The sequence below is a fragment of the Bufo bufo genome, chromosome 2 (genome assembly GCF_905171765.1).
Source record: "Bufo bufo chromosome 2, aBufBuf1.1, whole genome shotgun sequence".
In the NCBI taxonomy this organism is placed as follows: Eukaryota; Metazoa; Chordata; class Amphibia; order Anura; family Bufonidae; genus Bufo; species Bufo bufo.
Genome location: NC_053390.1, coordinates 580,596,870 through 580,623,845, shown reverse-complemented (window position 1 = coordinate 580,623,845; position 26,976 = coordinate 580,596,870). Strand labels below are relative to the sequence as shown.

The 26,976-nt window shown below is 43.8% G+C and overlaps 1 protein-coding gene across 7 annotated transcripts in view; it reads left to right on the top strand.

The window, feature by feature from the left end:
• The window catches only part of CENPE (centromere protein E), a 118,215-nt gene that overhangs the window by 23,346 nt on the left and 67,893 nt on the right, over window positions 1-26,976 (top strand). For 5 of the 7 annotated variants that reach the window (XR_005776334.1, XM_040418232.1, XM_040418235.1 and 2 more), the window contains 12 exons: window positions 3,146-3,220; window positions 5,946-6,065; window positions 6,152-6,286; window positions 7,243-7,420; window positions 10,695-10,849; window positions 13,446-13,493; window positions 13,571-13,657; window positions 14,183-14,491; window positions 16,513-16,662; window positions 19,260-19,556; window positions 19,750-19,890; window positions 19,977-20,087. Coding sequence is in view for 6 of the 7 variants with exons in the window: in XM_040418232.1 (XP_040274166.1) it covers window positions 3,146-3,220; window positions 5,946-6,065; window positions 6,152-6,286; window positions 7,243-7,420; window positions 10,695-10,849; window positions 13,446-13,493; window positions 13,571-13,657; window positions 14,183-14,491; window positions 16,513-16,662; window positions 19,260-19,556; window positions 19,750-19,890; window positions 19,977-20,087 (1,806 nt within the window). In the remaining variant the exon portion in view is untranslated. The remainder of the gene's footprint in view (window positions 1-3,145; window positions 3,221-5,945; window positions 6,066-6,151; window positions 6,287-7,242; window positions 7,421-10,694; window positions 10,850-13,445; window positions 13,494-13,570; window positions 13,658-14,182; window positions 14,492-16,512; window positions 16,663-19,259; window positions 19,557-19,749; window positions 19,891-19,976; window positions 20,088-26,976) is intronic. The other 2 variants (XM_040418233.1, XM_040418234.1) reach the window with 2 other exon arrangements.

Below are 26,976 nucleotides of genomic sequence, written 5' to 3'. Positions count from 1 at the left end.
ATGAGTTCCAGAGTACGTGAGATATCTTGTAGAAGATTGTGTGAGAAGGAGACCAAAGAAGGAAGTTTTGAGAAGATCAGAGATGACGTGTTTGGAGAGTAAAAGGCTGAGAATCGGCCAGATAATCGCTAACGAGCGTTCATAGGAATGCTCATTAGCCGTTATGGCAGTATAAAGGTGCCAATTACCCGATGAACAAAACGTAGTCGTTTGGCAGCAGATCGTTCTGTTCTAAACAGCCTCTGCTGCTGGGAAATAATGATTATGTATGGGGACAAACGATTGCTATTCCACTCTCTCCTCCCCATACGGCGGGGAAGATCGCTGTGTGTAAATTGGTTGAAGAGGTGCAAGTGTGTTACATGGGAGGCTACAGAGGTGGATGTTGCAGTAGTCCAGATGGGAGATGAGGGCATCGACTAGCATTTTAGTTGACTCAAAAGTGAAGGAGCGGCTACAAGAAATGTTTTTGAGTTGAAGGTGGTAAGGGCTTACATGTGTGACTTAACATTCGATTCTTCCCTGTACTTTATCGCAAAGAGACAGACTTCTATGACTGGAGAATGTGTGGAGCCGTTAATTGTAATTGATAGGTTTGGGGGGCACTGAGTGACATGGGGAAAGATAAATTCTGTTTTCTCCATGTTAAAGGGTTTGTCACATTTCAGCAAATAGTGTTTATTATGTAGAGGAAGTTAATACAAGGCACGTACTAATGTATTGTTATCCATATTGCTTCCTTTGCTGGCTAGATTCATTTTTCCATCACATTATTCACTACTACACATTTCCATGGTTACAACCACCCTGCAATCCATCAGTGGTGGTCGTGTTTGGATCTAGCCTTTGTGCAGTCCCACAGTCGCTCCAAACGCTCTGCTATATTCTCTTCAGGCTGGAAGGGGGGGGGGGGGTTCTATCAGTAAGTATGACTGGTGGTTGAAGAATGGAACTGAGCATGTGCGACCACCTCAGTATGTAGACATGCACATTACTATACAGGTTAAACATTAGAAGGCACCATTATAATGAAGTAAAGAAAGTATCTCCCAAATGGAGCATTTTTATCACATAAGTAAATTTTGTGAATTATATTAAAATAACATTAATTGTAGCTAGGGGTGGGCGATATGCGATATAAATTTGGGCCACGATATGGATTTTCGCTATATATCGCCGGACCGCGATATGATCGCGCTCTCTGCGCGCACCATTTTCTCCTGATGAGCCATCCGGCACAGTGGAGGGAGTCCCTCCCTCCCCACTGTGCGCGGCTGCCGCTGAACACCAATGAGGACAGAGGAGGAGGAGGAGGGGAGGGACTGTGGCCACTGCACCACCAATGAATGTGCCGGCCATATCCCACAGGGTCCCCCCCCCCCCCCCATCATTAGTGGCAGTGGGCAGTTCCGATCGGAGACCCAGCAGTGTAATGCTGGGGCTCCGATCGGTTACCATGGCAGCCAGGAGTCACGCTACTGAAGTCCTGGCTGCGATGGTATGTTAGTGAGCAGCATTATACTCACGTGCGCCGGGCGCTCCTTCTGTCTGTGCAGCGGATTGCTAATGCTTATAGCATTAGCAATGCGCCGCGCAGACCTATGAGAAGGAGCGCCCAGCGACCACGGCACACGTGAGTAAAATGCTGCTCACTAACATACCATCGCAGCCAGGACTTCAGTAGCGTCCTGGCTGCCATGGTAACCGATCGGAACTGCCCACTGCCACCAATGATGGAGGGGGGAGGGGGACCCTGTGGCCACTGCCACCAATGATTAATACTGGGGAGGGAGGGGGGTGGGTTTGAGTTACCAGAGGGGGCACATCAGAGGCTGGGGGGGGGGGGGGGGGGCGCACATCAGAGGCTGGCTGCCATGGGCAGCAGGGAGAGTGTAAATTCCTATTCACCCTAATAGAGCTCTATTAGGGTGAATATGACAAGGGTTCTAGCCCTTAAGGAGGCTAATAGTTATTAAATAAAAAGTAAAAAAATAAATAAATTTGAACCCCCCCCCCCCCCCAATATAGAAAACAATATATCGCACATGCTTAAAATTATATTGCAATATAGATTTTAGGCCATATCGCCCACCCCTAATTGTAGCACAACCCCTTTAAGAGCAGAGGGATTTTGAAATAATAATACAACAATATATCGGTTAAAGGGTTCCGAGAGATTTAGCTGCCAAAATGTGAGTGGTACTGGTTACCACCACTAGGGGGATGAGGCCTCACTACACACTATGCTCTGGCACTTGCATATACTACATATTGGTGAATTCTCCTGTCAGGCTGCTCAGCCATGATGGCATATCGTAGGCAGGATCCCATCATTAACATCTATTGTGGAGCAGTGTAGTGACTAGTGTGCCGCCATTTGCACAGGAGCCTAACCCGTCCTGCTCACATTAAAGGACAGCTTGCTGGCGGCCAATTTAAACCATTCCCAGAGAACCCCTTTAAAATTTACCACTAGAATAAAGTACAATGTGTCATCATAAAACCATTTCCGAATCGCTTGTATGAATAAAAGCATTCCAAAGTTACCACATAAAGACTTTGAAACAAAGGACTTTTGGTCCAAATGGCTTCTGCTGGAAGGGGGTTAACTTCGATATTTGTGTGTGGTGTTTTGTGTCCATTTCTTCCAAAGACGCTAATTGATCAGGACTATGGGTGCGCAGCCACCTCTGCTGATGAGGGCTGCATCCATGTTCTTGAGATCCCAGCATTCTTGGCCCACTAATTGGGCTACGTCACATTTGAGGGGCTACCAGATTTTTTTCTTGCATGTCTTTCAACAATTAAAAACTGTTCACTTTCTCCATACTTTAAAATGTGCTGCTTATACACGAACACAATCTGGTGTGGTAAGACCGGAGCAGTATGTGTTAATAGTATTCCTTAAGGGTGTCCACAGTACTCACCTGGGCCCGAAAACTCATTAAGCCATTTTTATTGTCATGAAGAAAGTGCATAGTATTTAGACTGGTGGCTGAATTACTGGGATGGGGATTCATTTCCCTTTATTTCACCTAAACTTGTGATTTTATTTTTTATTTTATTCTTTCCTCTCCGGTGATGGCTGTCTAATCAACAAAATGCCTGCTAATGCTTCCTGCCCTATTGCTTTATTGCTTTCCAGGCACAACTAACCCATGAAATTTCCAGTTTAAAGAAGTTAATTGAGAATGCTGAAGTGTACAATCAAGAACTTGAGGTGAGATTTTCTCGTATCGAAAATCTGTCCAATTTGGCAACTAAAGGCAAATTCCCATTTTATTTCCATCACTACGGACTCGGTACACATACGTAGTGTATTAAAATCCCATTTTGGAGTTCTGTTGCTCTCTACAAACATCTGGATCCCTTCAGAGACCATGCATTCTGCTTGTTCTTTGGCCTTTTGCAAATCTCCTTATTAGGTGTAGTTCCGTTCTTACTGTAAAAATAAATGTAATTTTTTTTTAAATTTTTTTTTTTTTTTTTAGGTGCAAATTTCTAGGACTTCTTCTTCTTCTTCTTTTTGAAGGATAGTCCTGCTCCGTTAGGCTAGGTCTAAACGACGACATTTGTCGCGCGACAATTTTTATAATGATAGTTTATGGTGTTACACTGCAACATGCTGTGACTGCAACAGTCGCAAAAAATCCAATTGTCGCACGACATTGGAGCAACAAAATGTCGCGCGACAAATGTCGTTGTGTAGACCTAGCTTTATGGCCTACTTTCTATCCTGTAGTCTTAATTTGCATAAAACTTGGTTATTAGTCAAACAATGGGATTAACTAATGGGATTCATGTTTTACACTGCATTTACTGTTGTGGTTTTAAAGCATGCTGCATATTAGGGCTGCACGATATGGGAATTTTGTGCGATTGCGATTAGGGCCCTAAAAATTGCGATAACGATATGCGATGCGATATTTTAAGGGAATTGTGGTAGAGGTCTATTTGTTTGGATTTTCCCATATGAGCCACTGACGCGGCTGGGTATGACATAGTTATAGGGGATCTGTGGATGGCGCTGTGTTGTAGGGGATCTGTGGATGGCGCTGTGTTGTGGGGGATCTGTGGATGGCGCTGTGTTGTGGGGGATCTGTGGAGGGCGCTGTGTTGTGGGGATCTGTGGAGGGCGCTGTGTTGTGGGGGATCTGTGGAGGGCGCTGTGTTGTGGGGGATCTGTGGAGGGCGCTGTGTTGTGGGGGATCTGTGGAGGGCGCTGTGTTGTGGGGGATCTGTGGAGGGCGCTGTGTTGTGGAGGGCGCTGTGTTGTGGGGGATCTGTGGAGGGCGCTGTGTTGTGGGGGATCTGTGGAGGGCGCTGTGTTGTGGGGGATCTGTGGAGGGCGCTGTGTTGTGGGGGATCTGTGGAGGGCGCTGTGTTGTGGGGGATCTGTGGAGGGCGCTGTGTTGTGGGGGATCTGTGGAGGGCGCTGTGTTGTGGGGGATCTGTGGAGGGCGCTGTGTTGTGGGGGATCTGTGGAGGGCGCTGTGTTGGGGGGGATCTGTGGAGGGCGCTGTGTTGTGGGGGATCTGTGGAGGGCGCTGTGTTGTGGGGGATCTGTGGAGGGCGCTGTGTTGTGGGGGATCTGTGGAGGGCGCTGTGTTGTGGGGGATCTGTGGAGGGCGCTGTGTTGTGGGGGATCTGTGGAGGGCGCTGTGTTGTGGGGGATCTGTGGAGGGCGCTGTGTTGTGGGGGATCTGTGGAGGGCGCTGTGTTGTGGGGGATGTGTGCTATGACACATAGGGCCATGAGGGGGGCCAGCATAAGATGCTATATGTGTGTCTTATGCTGGCCCCCCTCATGTGTCCTAAACTGCGCACATAACTGGCTTTGTGTGTAAAGTATTTTACTAGTGTGTGAAACAATCTCTCTCCTATTGATAACATGGCCGCCTCTGTACTCACTGTCACTATGAATGCACTGCAGCGAACGGGCCAGCCGGTGTGTGACTGACGTCACTTAGTAACGCTCCTCCCACTTCAGGAAGCAGGAGCGTTACTAAGCCGGCCGGTCCCGCTCGCTGCAGTGCATTCATAGTGACAGTGAGTACAGAGGCTGGACCTGTTATCAATAGGAGAGAGCTTGTTTCACACACTAGTAAAATACTTTACACACAAAGCCAGTTATGTGAGCGGGGCCCCTTCATATATAATCGCAGCATTTTCGGGTCGGCCAAATCGCATTTGCCGATTATCGCGATTCGATAATTTTTTTCGATTTATCGTGCAGCCCTACTGCATATGCATTTAATTTTTTTTTATTTTTGTCCCTAAAATGCTTTTTTATATTTTTACACAAATCGTGATGCAATATGTTCTGTATTTATACCGCTGTGCGCATGCTTGGATCATTCTGTGGCATGCTAAGTACATGGAAGTACAAAAAAAGGAGAATTCCATAAAGCCAGTATGGATAAAAAGTTGAAGCCTTTATTATCTTCCATTAAAATACATACATACAATGTGGTGGCGTGCTTACGTCTTCAGACCTGCTTTAGGTTACTGTGTCGCCCAGCAAACTTGATGAGTCTTTACAGTCAGTGTTAAAAATTCTCCTCCCCCCATTTTGACAAATCTTGAGAACCTACAAAGCCATCAAAAAGGTGCTTCAAAAGACATTAGGCGCAGATTGCGGCGAAACAACTGGTTGCACTGCAATCTGCGACTTCTCCCCGCTTATGCCAGGTCTAAAATTGTGGGAAGGGGGCGGGTCGGCAGGCCGGTCCCATTTACCGTTTTCTAAGCCCGTTTTAGGAAGAGGTCTAAATGTAAGAAAGCTAGGAAGACCTTTAGAACTGGCGAAGGATCTGCTGAAGTTATGAAGGGGATCCAACGCCGGCTTAAGGGTTTATTAAGAACGGCGTCTAAAACGCCGGTCTTAATAAATGTGCCCCCATTGTGTTGCTAGCATGTTATGTTCTTATTTTTTTATGTTTTTAGAATGACCTGGAGAACAAATCCATACTACTTAAAGAGCAAGAAAAACTAATGGCAGAACTGAAGAAAAAGTCTGACCTACTACAGAAGAAAGTCAGCTATTCAGATCTTTCCTCATCCTTGGTATTCTGTTTTAGACTTGTAGCCATAAAAAAAAACAGATGATGTATCTGTACATGTCTGCATAATACGTGATGTTTTCTCTTCAGGGTGACGGAGAAAAGCTGTGTGAAGAAGTGTTTCAAATGAGACAGTCTCTTAGTGATGCTGAAACAGTGACTCGTGACGCTCAGAAGGAAGCTGCCTTTCTAAGGAGTGAGAATCTGGAGCTGAAGGACAAGTTGGTAAGGAGGATCACTGCTTTAATATAGATGCATTCCCCAATCGTGAAATATATTCAGGCTCTTCAGCTGTTTTGTTAATGTATCTTTTTATATATGAAAGCCTCCATGGAACTGGCATATTAAAGATACTCTTCCTGTACTATCTGTATAGGCAGTACAGCCGGTTAGGTGTGCTTTATGGCAGCGGAATTCAATAGGACTTGTCAGAGAAATGTCTGAAGACAAATCGACTTGATCATCCATATTCTAATCTCCAAGCGGCTGTCCCTGTTGGTGAAGAATTTCCCCCGGCCACTTGACAGACAGACGTGGACATCCCACCCAGCCTTACAATCTAGCACCTATCTCCACAAGCTCAGAGGTCCTCAAGCAGTGCCACCACACTTCTGGGTAGCGGCGACACAGCAGAGCCGCTGCACTTGTGCCATTACTGAGCATCTGCGCAGGATTGTGAGGGTCGGGTGAGATGTCCAGCCATGTCAGTCAAGTGATGGAGGGAAATTCTTCACCAGCAGGGATAGACCCTCACAGGTGAAGAACTCTGGTTGATCTCATCAATTAGTTTTGCTCATTCCTACTGTAAACTATGATGTCTCCAAGAAGTGAGTACAGCTCCTTTCTCCAGACACCAGGGACTGGCAGGATACTTGCCCAATCTGTGTATATACTGTTGCCATCCTGGCATATCTAGGCCTCCAGCATGCTGAACTTGTCAAGTATCCATTAAAATCCTGGGTCTTTCCGAGTTCAGAAGCAAAATGGACAGTCTCATCAGTGACTTTATAAACAGGTTATACAGAGATGGCTGTCAATCATGGATTAGACTGCCCCCCTGATGCATGCAGATCCATCCCAACAAATAAAACCCATGCTTTTACATGCTATTTGTATTGGTGCAGGCACTTTCAGGACACTACAAAGTTTGCTGACTGTGTCGGTGTATGTCTTTTGCATAGGATGAGCTCTCAATTCGCTGTGAGAAAAGGGAGAAAGACGCCTCCGATTCTGAAAAGCAGCTGGAGATTGAGAAGTCTAATTACAAAAGGATGCAGGCCGACTTGCAGAAGGAACTGCAATACACCTTTAATGAGATTAACCAGCTCAACGGCCTCCTGGTCGGGAAAGTACCCAAAGGTTGGTAAAGTCATTGTTCACATACATCTTCATTTCCGTTTTTATATTGGCGGAATTTTATAAAGGTTTATATAAAGTAATAAACCTTTACATTAAAAAGGTTTGTTTTGAATATGGTATTAAATTCTATGATAAGTATTCTAGTTAACAGTAACTATGTGAAAAGAAAGAGGTTTTCTAGTGGGCGTCCAACCACTGGGGCCCCTACCAATTATGATAATGGGGGCACTGTGTTTTCCTGTTTGAATGAAAGTGGCCATCCATGTGCACTATTGCTTCCTACAACTCTGTGGGACTGCCCGAGCGCTTGTACTCTCTCCAGCAGTCCCATAGAGCTGACAAGAGTGGTAGGAGCACAAGTGTTTCTAGTGGGACAACCCCTTTAAGGCTACTTTCACAAGCGCGTTTTGGCTTTCCGTTTGTGAGATCCGTCATGGGCTCTCACAAGCGGTCCAAAACGGATCAGTTTTGCTCTAATGCATTCTGAATGGAAAAGGATCCGCTCAGAATGCATCAGTTTGCCTCTGATCAGTCTCCATTCTGCTCTGGAGGTGGACAACAAAACACTGCCTGCAGCGTTTTTGCTGTCCGTCTGGCGAAGCAGAGCCAAGCGGATCCGTCCTGGCACACAATGTAAGTCAATGGGGACGGATCCGTTTTCTCTGACACAATAGAAAACTGATCCGTCCCCCATTGACTTTCAATGGTGTTCATGATGGATCCATCATGGCTATAGAAGACCTAATACAATCAGATCCCTTCATGACGGATGCATGAGGTTGTATTATTGTAACAGAAGCGTTTTTGCAGATCCATGACGGATCCGCAAAAAAAGCTAATGTGAAAGTAGCCTTATTTTGCACTATTCACGTGTGGCACTTTAACTTTTTATGTTGCAGGGTTAAGTATATATACACACAAGAAAACCCTTTTTACGTGTTTGTATACTTACCCTAATATTACTGGCTCACTCATTTGTTAAGTATATTTCATTCACATTTGTGTTTACACATATTCATTTTTATAACTGTTTATATAATTTCGTACAAGCGGTGTCTACTTTCGCCGCCCCTATATGGACTTTATTTGGAGTCTTAATATTATGATATATCTTTTGTTCTTGTTTTTTTCCCTCTATATAAGGGATGAAATTGCATTATTCTAAGTAAGATATCTGCAATTTGTCCTCATGATACGAGTTGCGGTCATGTGACTGCCATATAGCTGATATGAGTTGTGTGGTTCAATCATGGTACGTGATCTGAAATTAGATTCTATATAACTCTTAAAATTAGGTTCACCTTTTGTGCCCTTCAGTAATTATAACACTGTATATCCCGTTGGTGCATATTTCCAACAATACATTGCCGAGTGCACAATCATGTGACCTGGGTGTATCATTGCGGCTTTACGTCATAGATGCCAAGGTAGCAGTGGCCATTTTAGTGAATGGCAACAGCCCTGCATGAGATCTCAAGGGACTGCGAGTAGTTCAGTGTGCTCCAATGAGCGCACGGAATACTCCCCATTTGATCGCAAAAGTAATAGGATGTGGGAGGTTTCATTCCAACCCGCTAATGCTGGAAGACACTATGTGGGATATAGTATACAGGTGATCTTGGTTACTGATAACTATCTGCCTATATAATCATGACAACCACCCCGCTTTCCCCTGCTGAAGCCAACGCGTTGGGTAAGGGTAAGTGAGGGACACTGGGATGGATTTTGTGCACGGGCTGTAATGATCTCATGTGGATACTTTGACATCCCTGGGCGTTTTAGCATGCAGTTGGTCTAATGAGCTGTTGGCTTTATAGGGGATTTGTTACATACCCCTCTGGTTATATGTACTATCTAGGGCTGCAGTAAACTATTTCAATAATTGAGTATTCTATCGATTTTTCTTTTTATTTTTTTACAATTAATCGACTAATCTAATATGACTTTTTTTTTTTTTTTTTTTTTTTTTTTTTTTAACATCAGTCCCCAACACCCCCTCCATGTCCCCCAGTGCCATCAGATCACCCCTTCCATGTCCCCCAGTGCCACTAGATAAGCCCCTCCATGTCCCCCACTCCCATCTGCCCCTCCATGCTATCCATTGCCAGCTGTCCCCCTTCAGTGCCATGTCCCCAGCACCAGTGAAATAAAATACTTACCTTTCCTGTAGGGGCGCCGCTCCACAGCTCCTTCCTCTTCTCCGCACACTGCACTGGATCCTGATGTCACACAGCGTCAGGTCATAGTGCGCTCTTACGTGTTCTATGACCTGATGTGTCAGGATCCAGTGTAGCGCGGTACGGGCCGGTGGGTGACCATGGAGCGGTAAGTAATGGCAAGCGCTTCACTCCCGCTCTGTGGTCACATGACACAAACGAATCCTCGATGCAAAAAATTTGCATCAAGGTTTTTTTGTGTCGAATTAATCGATTCAATCGAGTAATAGTATTAGGGCTGAAACAATCATATGCTATATGCTATAAATGCCCTAGACTTGTATGTGCGATATTAAATAAGAGGTACCTTTCTCTGTTGGAACCCCCCTTTTTGGGTGTTTTAAAAAAAATATATATATATCAATGTTTATAGAGTATTATATATTGCACTAGCACTTTACATGTATTACATTTTTTTCCCCCAATATATTTGGTACCTTTTGTATCTGCCCAATTTCCTTCCAGGTGTCCCTCCTCTTTGTACAGTGTGGACTTCTATGTGTCTTTTTAATACAACTATGGAATGTAAAATATTTTTTTTTTATGTAATACTAATAAAGATCGAATTTTATATCCATTTAGGTTTGATTATTTCAGGGCATACACATTTTTCTCATAGGCGCTGTAGGAAATGACTTTAATATATTGCTCTATTTGCTTGTATTGGGACCATCACCAGAGATGTGTAACAGCTAATACTGATCTATATTACTGCTCTAATTAAAATGTGTCTATTTTTTTTTTTTCTCATGTCAACCTTAAATAAAAACATTTGAAAATAATAGGCGCTTTAGTGGTTCATATGTGGCCCTTATAGGTCAGGTATAGGATTTCTGCTTCTGAAATTAGAAACCCTTGGCCACGTTCTTCATGAAACATTAGCACCCTTTGTCTATGGTCTGTGTGCGGTGAAGCTTGAAGCTACATTACCACTAATAAACCATGCACAAACGTGGTGCTGTTTCAAAAAGAGAGCAGTCGTGTTTTTCTAACTACATAGAACTCTATTTCTGATTAAATCCATTATCGCGCGTTATAGTCCTTTGTATTGCTTGCAGATCTCCTGTCTCGCGTGGAACTCGATAAGCAGGTTGCAGACTTTTCCAAGCAGTTGGCCAGTCTTTTGGAGGAAAAGAAGGCTTTGGAGCAGGAAGTTGCGGGCTTGTTGGAGTACAAATCTTTACCTAGCGAAGTTGAACACCTAAAAGACCAGGTGACTAAAAATTTTTTATTTTTTTTGTAGTTTGTGGAAGAATAGTTATTTATTGAAACCAAGTGTTCATAATTCAATAAGAGTAATTAAAGGGTCAAGATTCTGTACGGCTTACTTAATAGCACTGTCATAGCACTGTATCCCTTTTTCTTTAATGGGTTTCTGTCACCTGAAAAATGGGTATTGAGCTGGCTGACATTAGCGATGTGCTAATGTCAGCTGAACATAACTATATTAGTGCCATCTCACTGCCTAAAGCCTTTATTAAGAAAATTTTTCATAATGAGCTAATTGGACTCTAGGAGCAGGTACAACGCCCCCCCTGCTCCTAGAGGCTCCGTTTGCCCACCTCTTTTCACGCCCTTCTGATTGACAGGGCCAGGCAGCGCTGCTCTCCTCCCGCCGGCTGTGTCTGCAGTGTAAATCTTGCAACATTCAGTATTCGTCGCAGTGAGGGAAGGACGGTCGGCGGCTGCTGACGACTTCCTTAATGCTCCTGCACCGAATACTGAACGGCGCGAGATTTACACTGCAGACATGGCCGGCGGGAGGAGAGCAGCGCTGCCTGGCCCTGTCAATCAAGAGAAAGGTGTGAAAAGGTGGGCAAACGGAGCCTCTAGGAGCAGGTACAACGCCCCCCCTGCTCCTAAAGGCTAATTGGCATATTATAAAAGTTATATTTTTCTCAATAACGGCAGCAGGCAGTGAGATGGCACTAATATAGTTATGTTCAGCTGACATTAGCACATCGCGAATGTCAGCCAGCTTAATATCAATTTTTCAGGTGACAGAAACCCTTTAACCTGTTTAGGACATAGGGCAGGGTTGGCCAACCTGTGGCTCTCCAGCTGTTGTAAAACTACAACTCCCACCATGCCCTGCTGTAGGCTGATAGCTGTAGACAGTCTGGGCTTGCTGGGAGTCGTAGTTTTACAACAGCTGGCGAGCCTCATGTTGGCCATCCCTGACATAGGGCGTACCGGTACGCCCTAATGTCCCGATCCTTAAGGACACAGGACGTACCGGTACGTCCTATATACTTCCGATCACCACCGCGTGGCGGGGGGGCGGTGATCGGAACAAGGTGGACCGATGGCATGGAAGGCAGCGCGATGCCTTCCTGAGGCATCAGCGCTGCCTTCCTGTCACTAGCCTGTGAGATCCAGCCCCCTGGATCTCACAGGCCGGAAGCTGTATGAGTAATACACACTGTATTACTCATACAGCCAATGCATACCAATACAGAAGTATTGGAATGCATTGTAAAGGGATTAGACCCCCAAAATGGGACAAAAAATAAAGTGAAAAATCAAGTTTTTTTTCCCCCAAAAAAATTGTTTCAAGTCAAAATAAACGTCATTTTCCCCAAATAAATCACCTAACTCCTCAGATGAACACCATAAAAAATAAACTGTGCTAAATCAACCATTTTTTTTTTTTTTTTTGTCACCTTACATCATAAAAAGTACAACAGCAAAAAAATAGTACCAATCTAACCGTCACCTCATCCCGCAAAAAATGAGCCCCTACCTGAGACAATCGCCCAAAAAATAAAAAAAATCTATGGCTCAGAATATGGAGACACTAAAAATTTTTTTGTTCGTTTTTAAAAAAGCTATTGTGTAAAACTTAAAAATATCCCATGACCTAACCCCTCAGATGAACACCGTAAAAAATAACGTTGCTAAATAAACCATTTTTGTCACCTTACATCACAAAAAGTGTAATAGCAAGCGATCAAAAAGTCATATGCACCCCAAAATGGTGCTAATCAAACAGTCATCTCAGAGAGAGATAAAGTTGGCCTATGAAGCACAAGGAGAAATGTATAAATATAGATACTAGAGATGAGCAAATCAATTCTATTCACTTGGAATTCATCCTCAATAAAAAAAAATAAAAAAAATGGGATTCTAACAAACCCGAATATATTGCATCCTGGATTCAATTGGCTGTCTCTAAGGAGTACAGAGCCAAAGGCAGAAGGCCTCCTATTTATCACAGCTGGTCTACCCGGGCTGTAGGGGCTTCTTGGGTGGTTCATCACAGGGGCTCAGCTCTACAAGTTTGTAAGGTAGTTACATTGTCCACTCCGTGTTTTTGCAAAATGTAATAGGGAGCAGACCTTTGCATTCGCGTCTCTTGCAGGGTTCTGCAGGTGGCTATTTGCTGACCGCTCCTTTTCCTAAAACTAACATGGCAATTTTTATAAAGTGAAGTATTTTTTAGGCCAAATGTTGTAGGACACTTACTTAGATTTGCAATGCGACAGATTACTATCATTTATACGATAAACTAGTGTAAATTACAGTTCAAATCTACACCAGCTCATAGATGGAGAGATAACTATCTCTATCTATCTATCTATCTATATATATATCTATATCTATCTCTCGATCTCAGCAAACAAATTGCTGGAAGATGTGCCAAGTTTTTTAAGAGGCCTGTGCCGCTTAACAAATTTGCCACCTTTTTGTACCTGCAGACTTTAGACTGACTAGCATATGACACGCCAGTCTTAGTATGCCTGCCCCACTTTGTGTATTTTCCCTCTTGAAGGTTTGTAATATTTTCCCGTTTATCCCGCCATTTATAGCTCTCAGCCGCTCTGGAGGAGAAAGATGAGCTGCTTCAGGCTAAACAGGTAATATTCTTTGAGAGCATTTGGCAGAAATACTCGATGCAATGCATCTTTCAACTTCTTCTTGGTGTTCTTTACAGGAACTGGAAACTCGTTTTAAAGAATTGGAAGAATTGCTTAAATCTTCTTGTATGGAGAATGATAATCTCCAAGGTGCAGTGAATAATGTAAGTTTTAATAGATTTAAAAAGGTTAGTTTGCGATAACTATGTTGATATCCTAGCTGTAGGATATGTCATTAATGTCAAATTACTGAGGTAGCACTCTCGGCACCCTCTCACAGTTTTTTGACGTGGCCATGACCGCCGCAGCCTTTGAGGGTTCTTGTGTACGGACTAAAAAAAAAAAACACTATGTACACTGTTCTAATAAAGGGGACAATGGAACAGTACACCGAATAGCAACTATTAGGTATATGAAGTTCTGGTGTATGGACCAAAGTAAACATTGAAGAGACTACAGCACTTGCATGATGGCCACATCCCAGTCTTGAACCCCAGTGATCTGTCTCGGTATTCTTGGGCAACTCTAAGTTGTGATTAAACACGGACTAAAACTTTTACACCAGATAATTGACATATACACATTTTGAATGATCATGGGTTAGAGAGGTCAGTAGGTTTTTGTTAATTGGATTCCTGCTAATAATTTTACTCCTAATTTTTAATGAAATGTTTTTATTTTTCACGTAGCTATCTTGTGAAGTTACCACTCTCAAGCAGCAAATAGAAAAGCAGTCTGAGTTGTGCAAAGAAAACCAAGAATTGGAGGAGAAATATAGAGCATTGTTCTCTGAAAAGGAGCAACTTGAGGAGCAGTTGTGCGTCTCTTCCTTGAATGTAATGCAGCCAGAGAATGCTGAAGCTTCTAGTAAACTGGAAGAGCTCCAAGAAGCTCTAAAACTGACTGTTCAGCTTCGAGATGAGCTTCTTGTTAAGGTGGAAGACCTTGAAGCTGAGAAGAACAGCTTAAGACTGGATTTAAATGAAAACATTGAACTGGTAAAGATTTACTATTTATCCACCTTTACACATACCGTAGCCCTTTTTTATAAATGAGCTTCTATAATTACTCTAGTGGTGGGGAGCAGCGTCCTTCTGGCTGTCTCTGCTCCTTTTGGTTGGAAATCCTGGCGGCATGAATGCAACGTGAATGTGAATGAACTATCTAGATCTCTCTAAAGTATTGGAGATCAACCAGTAGGCTGCATCTTGACGTGTACCCTAACCTTTTAAAGGTGGGTTTTCTGTTTCTTTAAAGTTGATGGCCTTTTCTTAGGATAGGCCATGAACATTAGACTGGGGGTCTGAATATTGCAGCACTGCATCCCATCCATTGGTTACACTGCTCCGTACTTTTAGTAGCAGCTGCTCCTGTTATTGCAGTTCCGTTCCATTCACATTGTGATGAAGGGGACGCATCTCCTTCAAACAGCTGATCCACAGGGTTGCAGGACCCCACCAATGTAATAGCCTAATGGTAGGCCATACATTTTCAAGAACTGGATAAACCTTTAAATAACTGACAGAACACCCTAAAATGAGTTGTCTATAGGGAACAAAACACACTCTCCAGTCCTGTCCCCTGTCATTCCTTTCTCGCTCCCTTCACTGGTCTTCTAGTCCCTGTCTGTAAACTTTTGGATGGATAGTTACCACTGTAGACCATGACTGGCCTCAGCGGTGATGTCTCCAAGCAGCAGTTGAACCAGTAATGGTGTCATGTTTAGGGACAAGTCACCCCTGAGTCCAGTCATTGGCTGCAGTGACCCTATCTGCCCAGAAGACTGAGAGTGGAAGACCAGTGATGACAGCTGGAAAGAATAAGCAAGGAGCGGGTGAGTTTGAGTGTGTTTTTACTAGGGGTGCACCGAAATGAAAATTCTGGTCCGAAACCGAAAATTCAGGATGCCCTTGACCGAAAACCGAAACCGCCTTTTTGCCCAAATACTTTTAAAATACTTTTTTTTAAATGATTTTATTAATAATTATTTTTCATGAATGAAATTCATCTGTGGGTGGCGCTGTTATGGAGGGGGGGATATGTGCACTGTTATGGGCATAACAGTGCACAGATCCCTTTCCCCATAACAGTACACAGATCCCTTTCCCCATAACAGTGCACAGATCCCCCCTCCCCATAGCAGTGCCATAGACCGATCCCCCTACCCATAACAGCCCCGGCCCTGCTGCTCACAGCAGACTAATCACTCACTGCATCTTTATTTTACCTTACAATCGTGACGCTCCAGTAACAACTCTGCAGGCAGAGCGGAGGGCGGCGTAACGTAACTTACTCACGTGACGCACTTGCTCCGCCCACTTTATGAATGAAGGAGGCGGAGCAGGCGCGTCACGTGAGTAAGTGACGTTACGCCGCCCTCCGCTCTGCCTGATGAGTTGTTACTGGAGCGTCACGATTGTAAGGTAAAATAAAGATGCAGTGACTTAAAGTAAACCACCCGCCCGGCGCGGGTGACAAATCCCAAACCCCATATTTTCTGCCGATATGTACCAATATCGGCCGAAATGGATTAGGCCCATTTTCGGCCGATATTTTCGGCCGCCGGAATTTCGGTGCACCCCTAGTTTTTACATTGCAGAAATTCCTTACAATAATTGCATATATCAGCACTTTGATTCAGTTTTCCACCCCACACGTTAACAAATGAGTACAGAGTCAGGATGATATGAAACGTGTTAAAGGGGCTGTCTCATGGCAGACATTGATTGCATATCTGTCATTGGTCTGACTGCTTTCACCCCTAAAAAAAACCAAAAAACTAGGAGGCTTTTTTGGAAGCTTTGTGGCTGACTATTAACTATACTGCACTGTTGTCTTTTCATTCTGTTGACTCGTATGAAATGGACATGTAACACACTTAGAGTTGTCAGGAAACCGCTGTGTAGTTTTTAAAGTCATTTTACAGTACTTAAATTTGTTTTCGTGAGAAAAACAATTGTTTGTTTATCGTCGCCCATAATGTAATATCTGTGCTAAATCTTTTTTGTACACTGAACAGTCCATTGAAACTCAGGATGAACTGAGGATAACACTGGAGGAACTTAAACAGCAGAAGCAACTAGTTACTGACCTACAAAAACAACTTGCTGACTGTGCTGGAGATGTCTCGTCCCGAGCAGAAGACCAAGGAAACGTTCTAGAGGCGAAGGTTAGTTAAAGGACCCAGATTTCAGCTGTTTCTGTGACCTTAGTAGTGAACGTTTCTTCACACTACCTGCAAATGAACTATTTAGTTCTAAAATGGTTTGCCAATAACCATCCATCCTGTTCATTAAAAACACCCAGGGTCCCATTCCACATCTATATCCATTTCTTTGTGTCATGTGCATAGTAATAAGCATTGAATGTCCACATCTTCACAGTATCCCAGAGCCTAGTATGAATGAGGAAAAAAATACAGTAAGGACAACATACCAGTCCTTCCTTGCATCTTTTTTTTCCCTTGGGAATATAACTTTTCTTGAAGTCTCTTGAAGAGGTTTCCTTGTAAGAATACTTATCCCCTAGCAAGGACCCTCTAGCGGTTATGAAAATGGAGGTCCCAAAATGCCCCATGAGAATTGGGAGGCGGTGTACATGTGTGACTCCTGCTCTTTTCATACCTATAATTCTCCCAAAATCAAAGCTTGTTTGATTACACTTTATCACCCCCCCCCCCCATACCTTCTAGCTATCTGATCAGTATCTGCAGAATAAACATTTGACCTAAAATGTCCTACTGGCCTCAATGGCCTGTAATAGTATATAATCTTTTAGTTAGAGTAGTATTAGTGGGAAATCAACACATTTAAGTGCTCACCATTTAAACCTCAAACCCTTTGTTTCCTGGATTATCTTCCTCTTGATATTTTAGTCAGATCTGTAAGAGTAGCCAAATATTTCCCCCCCAGAATCATACTCTCGTAAAGCTGTCAGTGGAATCCTGTGGCAAAAAGGTCAAGCAGAGGCACATGGCATTATAAATCATGATCATGCCATGCTCTCCTCCAAGTCCAGAATGGAGGATCACACTCGCACACTGAGCGTGATTCCTGCGATCGACTCGCTCGTTTGAAATGGTCATTATACTGCCAGTGCCTGGACGCCGACTAATTAAATCACTCTCCGAGGTGGCATTGCAGTTAAATGTTAGGAAACTGCCTATAAAGCAACTTCCTGATATGCTTCCTTTGGTTAGTGAAGGGAACCTGCCAGGAGCTCCATGCTACTTGAATGACAGGTAGCATAACATAATATAGCGCCAGGCTCACTTGGTTACAGACAATTAAAAAAAAAAAAAGTGCTGTGGATGGGGAGAAGAGTCACACGGGGCAGCTCCCTACTGGCTTCTAACCACCAGGTTCAGCTCGGTATCAGAATGGATAGAAGCCACCATGATTCTCTGATATGGTCAAGAGTTTGAGTAACCAGGGAGCCTGCAGGTCTTTCATGCTGCTGTGGTTCAGATAACATGAAGCTCCTCACAGGTTGCCTTTATTATGATGAGCGCTGTTGGGCCATGTTTTGCCCATTAACATACATTGAAATGTGAACTGATAGGCTGGAGATTGATGGCAGATAATTTTTTTGCCAGTATAACTGTGGCATCCATCCACTTTGCTCTACTATCCAATAGTAACTTGCCAAAACAGACTTTGGTTCAGGCCCTGTGTCTTCACTTGTGCTCCAGCCCCTACAGACTTTAATAACTACTCCTCTAGAAGAAAGCCAAAATTGCTGTATTTTCCTCTTATGCTTATAATCATCCCAAAATAAAAGCTTGTTTAATTACACCTTATGTCCACCACTTACCCCATACCCCATGCCTCCTAGCTATCTGATCATTATCTGCAGGATAAACATTTTACATAAAATGTCTCTTTGGGTTACAGAAATATTTGACTCCCCTAAAAGGGTGTTAACAGAACTTCGAAATTCTCATATTTGTCTGCCTGCTTTTCCTTTTAAAGGGGTTTTGCCATCACATACAATGGGGGCATATCACTAGGCACCTACGACTAGAACGGAGTGGGGAAATTAATAGAGGGCGCACTGCACATGCGCCGCCAACCTCCATTCATTTCAATGGGTCGCCGAAAATAGCCGAGCGCTGGCTCGTCTATTTCTGTCTGCCCCATAGAAATTAATGGGAGCAGGAGCCACGCCTGTGCGGGGCGCTCCCATTCACTTGTATGGGAGCAGCGCTTGGTGGTGGATGGACTTGGTTGTGGTGGACTCCAGCCACAGCTGTCCCCGCTCCGTTCTCCCAGAGGTGTGACCCGCACCTATCAGACAATGGTGGCATATATTACTGAAATTGCCCCCATTGTATGTGATGGGAATACCCTTTTAAATAATGTCTAGACAGCAATACATAGGTCATGGAAGACCAGTGTGAACATAACTCAAATGATGGCCAAGAAATCCAAATTTAATCCTCATGGCACAATGATCACAATTGTTCAGGAGTTGGTCCCTACATTGCCCTGGATTTTCCACAATGTTCCCTTGCCGCTCCCTTCTGAGTGACCACACTAGTGCCCGATGAGATGGAGATCTCCTTCAAAGCTTAGCGGCTGGAGAGTGGTGCAGAGCTGAAGCCACTGAACAGAAGGGACTGCCTCCTGGGCATTTGTGATTGGGGAAGGGGCTTATTAAAATTTGATTGTCTTGGTCATGCTCACCTATATAGTGCTGTCAGCAGTTTGGAGGAGTCCGGAGAACTACTGACGGACTCCTTTTTAAAAAATTATTTTATACTTGCAGCTATCCACAATGACTGAAAAACTACAAGAAAATGAAGCAAAGTATGAAACTCTTACTAATGAGAAAACAGAACTTGAAAGAGTCCATCAAATCCTGATTTCGGAGATGAAGCTTCTCCAGGAACGTATGCAATCTGCAGAGATATCTTTGTCTAAGGTGGAGGAAGAAAATAATGAGCTCAAGCAAAAGCTTGAAGAGCAGCTGAAATCTGGGGATGTGGATGAGCTAATGAACAGCAGTACAAATCTCCAAGAAAGCAGAGTTCTGGAAAATGCTCTAAATAGACAATTGCAACAGGTTTGTAACATACAACATAACTTGCTAGATGCTTTTAGTCCAAAAACCAGGTTGGTAATAATTTGCCAAGAAGAAATCGGAGCATACAGAGCATGGAGTGCACAATACCGGAACAGACATGCCATTCAATCATTTTAGTTGACCCAGCATCTAAGTAAATGGATGCCGCTTTTATTTGTGATTTCTGTTACAGGAAGATGATGAAAAAGGTCTCCAGCTACGAGAACAGATGCTGGCCTTGCTTCAAGACAAAGATGTGTTACATGAAACTCTGAAAAACATAACAGCTGAAAGAGACCAACTTCAGCTGGACTTAAAGGAGAACATAGAAATGGTAAGCAATGCCAATAAACGTCTTCCTGCAGGACTTTGTACGTTCCACTATTGTCTGTGATTTATGTGTATTTTTGTTTGTTACAGTCCATAGACACACAGGAAGAGTTAAGGTGTGCCCTGGATGAAGTAAAGGTTAAAACGGAGTTACTGGAATCTCTCAGCACTCAAGTGAATGAAATTAAGGTGGGCGAAAATGTAAGTATCCTGTTACAGTTCTACATAGTGAAGATGACTCGCATCTCAATCAAATAGTTACCTTTGCATATCACTGATTGTCGGTAGTCAGAATCCTGCCGATCTGATATTGTTGACCTATCCTGAGGAGAGGCCATCAGTATTGTAGCACTGTACAACTCCTTTAACAACACTTAAACATATGCTTTACATCAGCCACGTGTATCATAGACACACTGGACAGGAGATGTTCATTTACTTCTGTGGGAAAGTTTTCTAGACATGTTCCCGTGGCTTGTGCAGGGAGAGGGAGTAGATAGGCTGTGACCATCACCTACTTTGGAAAGGGATGTGGATGTTGTCCATCTTGGGACAAATGATCTGGCTTGCAATGAGGTTTCAAAGGTGAAGGAAGCTTTTCACACATTGGTAATGATATACGGGAGGTTGCATAGACTGTTTCATTATCTGCAGTTTTGCCTGTGCATAACCTTCAGCATGGCGGGCAGATGTGCATTAAGGAATTCAATGTATGGCTTGGTGAATGGTGTCTGAACCAAGGGTTTGGTTTTGTGTCTCATTTTAGCTCTAGTTGGAATGGAAAAGAACTGTACAAGAAAAATGGTTTGCATCTTTCTCTCAAGGGAACGAATGTCCTCAGTGAACAGTTCAAAGTATTTGCTAAGGAGCATTTAAACTAGGAAAGGTGGTGGGGGGCAAAAGAGTGATAATCCATCAGTCCGACTGCCCCCTGGAACAATGCCAGAAGATGCCAGTAGCACATAGGTTAAGAAATGACAAGCTCAGAGTCTTGTCTACAAATGCTCGCAGTTTAGGGAATAAGATCAATGAACTTGAGGCTATAATGGCATCTGAGAATATAGATTTAGTGGCTGTTACTGAGACGTGGTTCAATGGGAGTAATGACTGGGATATAACAATACCAGGGTTCTCTCTATATAGGAAAGACAGAAAAGGCAAGAAGGGGGAGGGGTGGCCCTGTATGTGAAAGATGGCATAAAATCTAATCTAAGTTAGCAGGACCAATTTAGTGTCAGTTTGGGTAACGTTCCAGCTTGATAATCATAAGTAGGGTTGTCCCGATACCACTTTTTTAGGACCGAGTACAAGTACCGATACTTTTTTTCAAGTAGTCACCGATACCGAATACCGATACTTTTTTTAAATGTCATGTGACCGTTTTGGGGGATCTGTGGATCTGTGGATGACGCACTGTCATGTGGGGGATCTGTGGATGGCACTGTTATGGGGGACCTGTGGATGGCACTGTTATGGGGGACCTGTGGATGGCACTGTTATGGGGATCTGTGGATGGCACTGTTATGGGGATCTGTGGATGGCACTGTTATGGGGGATCTGTGGATGGCACTGTTATGGGGGATCTGTGGATGGCACTGTTATGGGGGATCTGTGGATGGCACTGTTATGGGGATCTGTGGATGGCACTGTTATGGGGGATCTGTGGATGGCACTGTTATGGGGGATCTGTGGATGGCACTGTTATGGGGGATCTGTGGATGGCACTGTTATGGGGGATCTGTGGATGGCACTGTTATGGGGGATCTGTGGATGGCGCTGTTATGGGGGATCTGTGGATGGCGCTGTTATGGGGGATCTGTGGATGGCACTGTTATGGGGATCTGTGGATGGCACTGTTATGGGGGATCTGTGGATGGCACTGTTATGGGGATCTGTGGATGGCACTGTTATGGGGGATCTGTGGATGGCACTGTTATGGGGGATCTGTGGATGGCACTGTTATGGGGATCTGTGGATGGCGCTGTTATGGGGGATCTGTGGATGGCACTGTTATGGGGATCTGTGGATGGCGCTGTTATGGGGGATCTGTGGATGGCACTGTTATGGGGGATCTGTGGATGGCACTGTTATGGGGGATCTGTGGATGGCACTGTTATGGGGATCTGTGGATGGTACTGCTATGGGGTGGGATATCTGTGGATGGCATTGTTATGGGGTGGGGGGATCTGAGGATGGCATTGTTATTTGGTGGGGGATCTGTGGATGGTGCTGTTATAGGGGATCTGTGGATGGAACTGTTATGGGGAGGATCTGTGGATGACACTGCTATATGTCATCCACAGATCCCCCTCATAACAGTGTCCCCCAATACACCGGGCCCCGCCGCTCACCGAAGTATTTATAAACGTGAATCCTTATCCTGTTGTTAAGTTGAACTAACGCTGCCCTCTCCCATGTTCCCCTGTATCCCCCTGTATCCCCACAGCACTTACTTAAGCTTCCATAGCAGGCAGAGCGGATGGCACCAGTAACGTCACTCACTGACGTCGCGCGCCTGCTCCGCCTGCTTCACTCATAAAGTGGGCGGAGCAGGCGCTCTACGTCAGTGAGTGACGTTACTGCTGCCGTCTGCTCTGCCTGCTATGGAAGCTTAAGTAAGTGCTGTGGGGATACAGGGGGGACATGGGAGAGGGCAGCGTTAGTTCAACTTAACAACAGGATAAGGATTCACGTTTATAAATACTTCGGTGAGCGGCGGGGCCCGGTGTAAGAGTACAGTGACTGCACCGGGCCCCGCCCATAGTTACGCCCATAGTATTCTATTTATGTATCGGGGCGGGGTATCGGCGGCTGAGTACCGCCGAGAAAACTCGGAATCGGTCCCGATACCGATACTAGTATCGGTATCGGGACAACCCTAATCATAAGGTAACTCGTGTAGGTGTGATATACAGACCACCTGGCCAAGTCAAAGAATTAGATCTTCTAGTTGAGGAAATGGCTAAAATGACATTGAAAGGGTAAGTTATCATTATGGGAGACTTTAATCTTTCTGATGTAAACTGGAAAACCAAAATAGCTAGTTCTGCCAGGAGTACAGATATTCTAAATTCCCTACTGGGATTATCTCTACAGCAAGTAGTGGAGGAGCCAACCCGGAAGGAGGCTATTTTAGATTTAGTAGTCACAAATGGGAATTTGGTATCTGATATTACTGTAGGGGAAAGCTTTGGATCTAGTGATCACCAGTCAGTGTGGTTTACTAGAAGTACAGTGACTGAGTCACACCACACAAAAAGAAAAGTTTAAGATTTTAGAAAAACTGACTTTTCTAAAATTAGATTAGTGGTATACGAGTCCCTACCACTGTTGTGCTCAGCAGAAGTGGCCAAAATCATTAAACAATAAGATAGTTTTTAGTAATTATAAAAATAAAAAAAAACGAGGATGACAGGGACATCTATAAGATTAGGCAGAGAGAGGCCAAGCAAGTTTATAAGAGCTTCTAAAGCACAGGCAGAAGAGAAATTGGCTCACTCAGTGAAAAAAGGCGATAAGACATTCTTCAGATACATAAATGAAAAAAACTAAAACAAGTAATTACCAAATTAAAAACAAAAGGAAGGTATATGGAAGAAGATAAATAACTAGCTGACTGCATCAATGAATACTTCTGTTCAGTTTTTACAAAGGAAAATTAAGGAAAGGGACCTCCAGTTAGGGAAGACTAATGAATATTTTGATGCATGTGTCTTTACAGAGGAAGATGTTCTAAATCAGCTGTCTAAAATTAATACAAATAAGTCACAGGGGCCTAATGGGATACACCCAAAGCTATTAAAAGAGCTTAGCTGTGTACTAGCAAAACCATTAACAGATTTATTTAACCAATCGCTAGTAACAGGAGTCGTCCCAGAAGATTGGAAGTTAGCAAATGTTGTGCCCAGTCACAAGAAGGGTAGTAGGGAGGAATCTGGCAACTATAGGCCAGTAAGCCTGACATCAATAGTGGGGAAATTAATGGAAACCATACTAAGGAATGGATTGTGGAACATCTAAAATCCCATGGATTGAAAGATGAAAAACAGCATGGGTTTACTTCAGGAAGATCATGTCAAACAAATTTTACTGATTTTTTTTATTTATTTATTTATTTATTTTTTGATTGGGTGACTAAAATAATAGATGGCGGAGGTGCAGTAGACATCGCTCATCTAGACTTTAGTAAGGCTTTTGATACTGTCCCACATAGAAGGCTTATCAATAAATTACAGTGTTTGAGCTTGGACTCCCATATTGAATGGATTAGGCAGTGGCTGAGGGACGGACAACAGGGTTGTAGTCAATGGAGTATATTCAGATCATGGTCTTGTTACCAGTGGGGTACCTCAGGGGTCTGTTCTGGGACCCATATTTAATATCTTTTTATCAGCGAAATTGCAGAAGGCCTCGATGGTAAGGTGTGTCTTTTTGCTGATGACACAAAGATTTGTAACAGGGTTGATTTTCCTGGAGGGATACACCAAATGGAAAAGGATTTAGGAAAACTAGAGGAATGGTCAAAAATCTGGCAACTAAAATTTAATGTTGATAAGTGCAAGATAATGCACCTGGGGCGTAAAAACCCAAGAGCAGAATATAAAATCAGTGATACAGTCCTAACCTCAGTATCTGAGGAAAGGGATTTAGGGGTCATTATTTCAGAAGACTTAGGCCTCTTTCACACGGGCGTTGCGGGAAAATGTGCGGGTGCGTTGCGGGAACACGCGCGAGTGCAAAACATTGTAATGCGTTTTGCACTCTTCGCAGAAGTTCGGGCTTGGGATCGGTGTTCTGTAGATTGTATTATTTTTCCTTATAACATGGTTATAAGGGAAAATAATAGCATTCTGAATACAGAATGCATAGTAAAATAGCGCTGGAGGGGTTAAAAAAAATAAATAAAATTAATTTAACTCACCTTAGTCCACTTGATCGCGCTGCCCGGCTTCTCGTCTGTCTCCTTTGTTGAACAGGACCTGTGGTGAGCATTCATTACAGGAACAGGACCTGTGGGGACGTCACTCCGGTCATCACATGATCCATCACCATGGTAAAAGATCATGTGATGGATCATGTGATGACCGGAGTGACGTCCCCACAGGTCCTGTTCCTGTAATGAATGCTCACCACAGGTCCTGTTCAACAAAGGAGACAGACGAGAAGCCGGGCAGCGAGTTCAAGTGGACTAAGGTGAGTTCAATTATTAATATTTAATTTTTTTTAACCCCTCCAGCGCTATTTTACTATGCATCCTGTATTCAGAATGCTATTTATTTTCCCTTTATAACCATGTTATAAGGGAAAATAATAATGATCGGGTCTTCATCCCGATCGTCTCCTAGCAACCGCGCGTGAAAATCGCACCGCATCCGCACATGCTTGCGATTTTAACGCAACCCATTCATTTCTATGGGGCCTGCGTTACTTGAAAAACGCACAAAGAGGAGCATGCTGCGATTTTCACGCAACGCACAAGTGATGCGTGAAAATCACCGCTCATGTGAACAGCCCCATAGAAATGAATGGGTCGGGATTCAGTGCGGGTGCAATGCGTTCAACTCGCGCATCGCATCCGCGCGGAATACTCGCCCGTGTGAAAGGGGCCTTAAAGGTAGGCAGACAATGTCATGGAACAGCAGGAAATGCTAGCAGAATGCTTGGGTGTATAGGGGGAGGCATTACAAGTAGAAAGAGGGAGGTGCTCATGCCGCTCTACAGAGCACTAGTGAGACCTCATTTGGAGTATTGTGCTCAGTACTGGAGACCATATCTCCAGAAGGATATTGATACTTAGGAGAGAGTTCAGAGAAGAGCTACTAAACTGGTACATGGATTGCAGGATAAAACTTACCAGGAAAGATTAAAGGACCTTAACATGTATAGCTTGGAAGAAAGACGAGACAGAAGGGATATGATAGAAACTTTTAAATACATAAAGGTAAAAGAGGTGAGAATATTTAAAAGAAGAAAAACTGTTACAAGAGGACATACTTTTAAACCTTTCCCCCTCTAATTTAAAACTAATATCAGGAAGTATTACTTTACTGAGAGAGTAGTGGATGCATGGAATAGTTTTCCTGCAGAAGTGGTAGCTGCAAATACAGTGAAAGAGTTTAAGCAAGCATGGGATAGGCATAATGCCATCCTTCATATCAGATAGGGCCGGGGGCTATCCATAGTATTTAGTATATTGGGCAGACTAGATGGGCCAAATGGTTCTTATCTGCCGACACATTCTATGTTTCTATGTAATTGTAATCCTGTCTGTAAAGATCAGAATTAATCTTATCTCCACAGAACAGGAATGGTCAGCCTATTGGGGTTAGTGATAAATGTGAACATTGCAAAAATTCTTAAACTGTTATTTTCTGATAAATTCCCTTTGAAGCTAGGGCTACATGCAAGTCGTGTTTTATAAATGTGTCATTACTGCAACCTCAGTATTTTAATTTGGGTAAATAAAAGTATGGTGATTTTTACCGCCTTCAAATTTTTATATGTAAATGATAATCTTAAGAAGTGTTGACATCTCTGAGAATAATGTACATAAAACAGTGTTGTGATGTAGCTTCAAAGCGTTGAAAGGGATCTGTTACCACATACCTCAATTTTAAACATACCCTTTAAGATTACAGGTGATCACTTAGATCCTACCTAGACACCTTATGATGATCTTATGAAAGGACATGCTAATAAGTGGCGATTGGCAAAAGCGGAAAACCTCTAAGGCCTCTTTCACACTTGCGTTGTTGGGATCCGGCATGCACTTCCGTTGCCGGAGGTGCCCGCCGGATCCGGAAAAACGCAAGTGTACTGAAAGCATTTGAAGACGGAACCGTCTTCCAAATGCTTTCAGTGTTACTATGGCACCCAGGACGCTATTAAAGTCCTGGTTGCCATAGTGGGAGCGGGGGAGCGGTATACTTACAGTCCGTGCGGCTCCCGGGGCGCTCCAGAATGACGTCAGAGCGCCCCATGCACATGGATGACGTGATCCATGCGCTTGGGGCGCCCTGACGTCACTCTGGAGCGCCCTGGGAGCCGCACGGACGGTAAGTACACTGCTCCCCCGCTCCCCGCCACACTT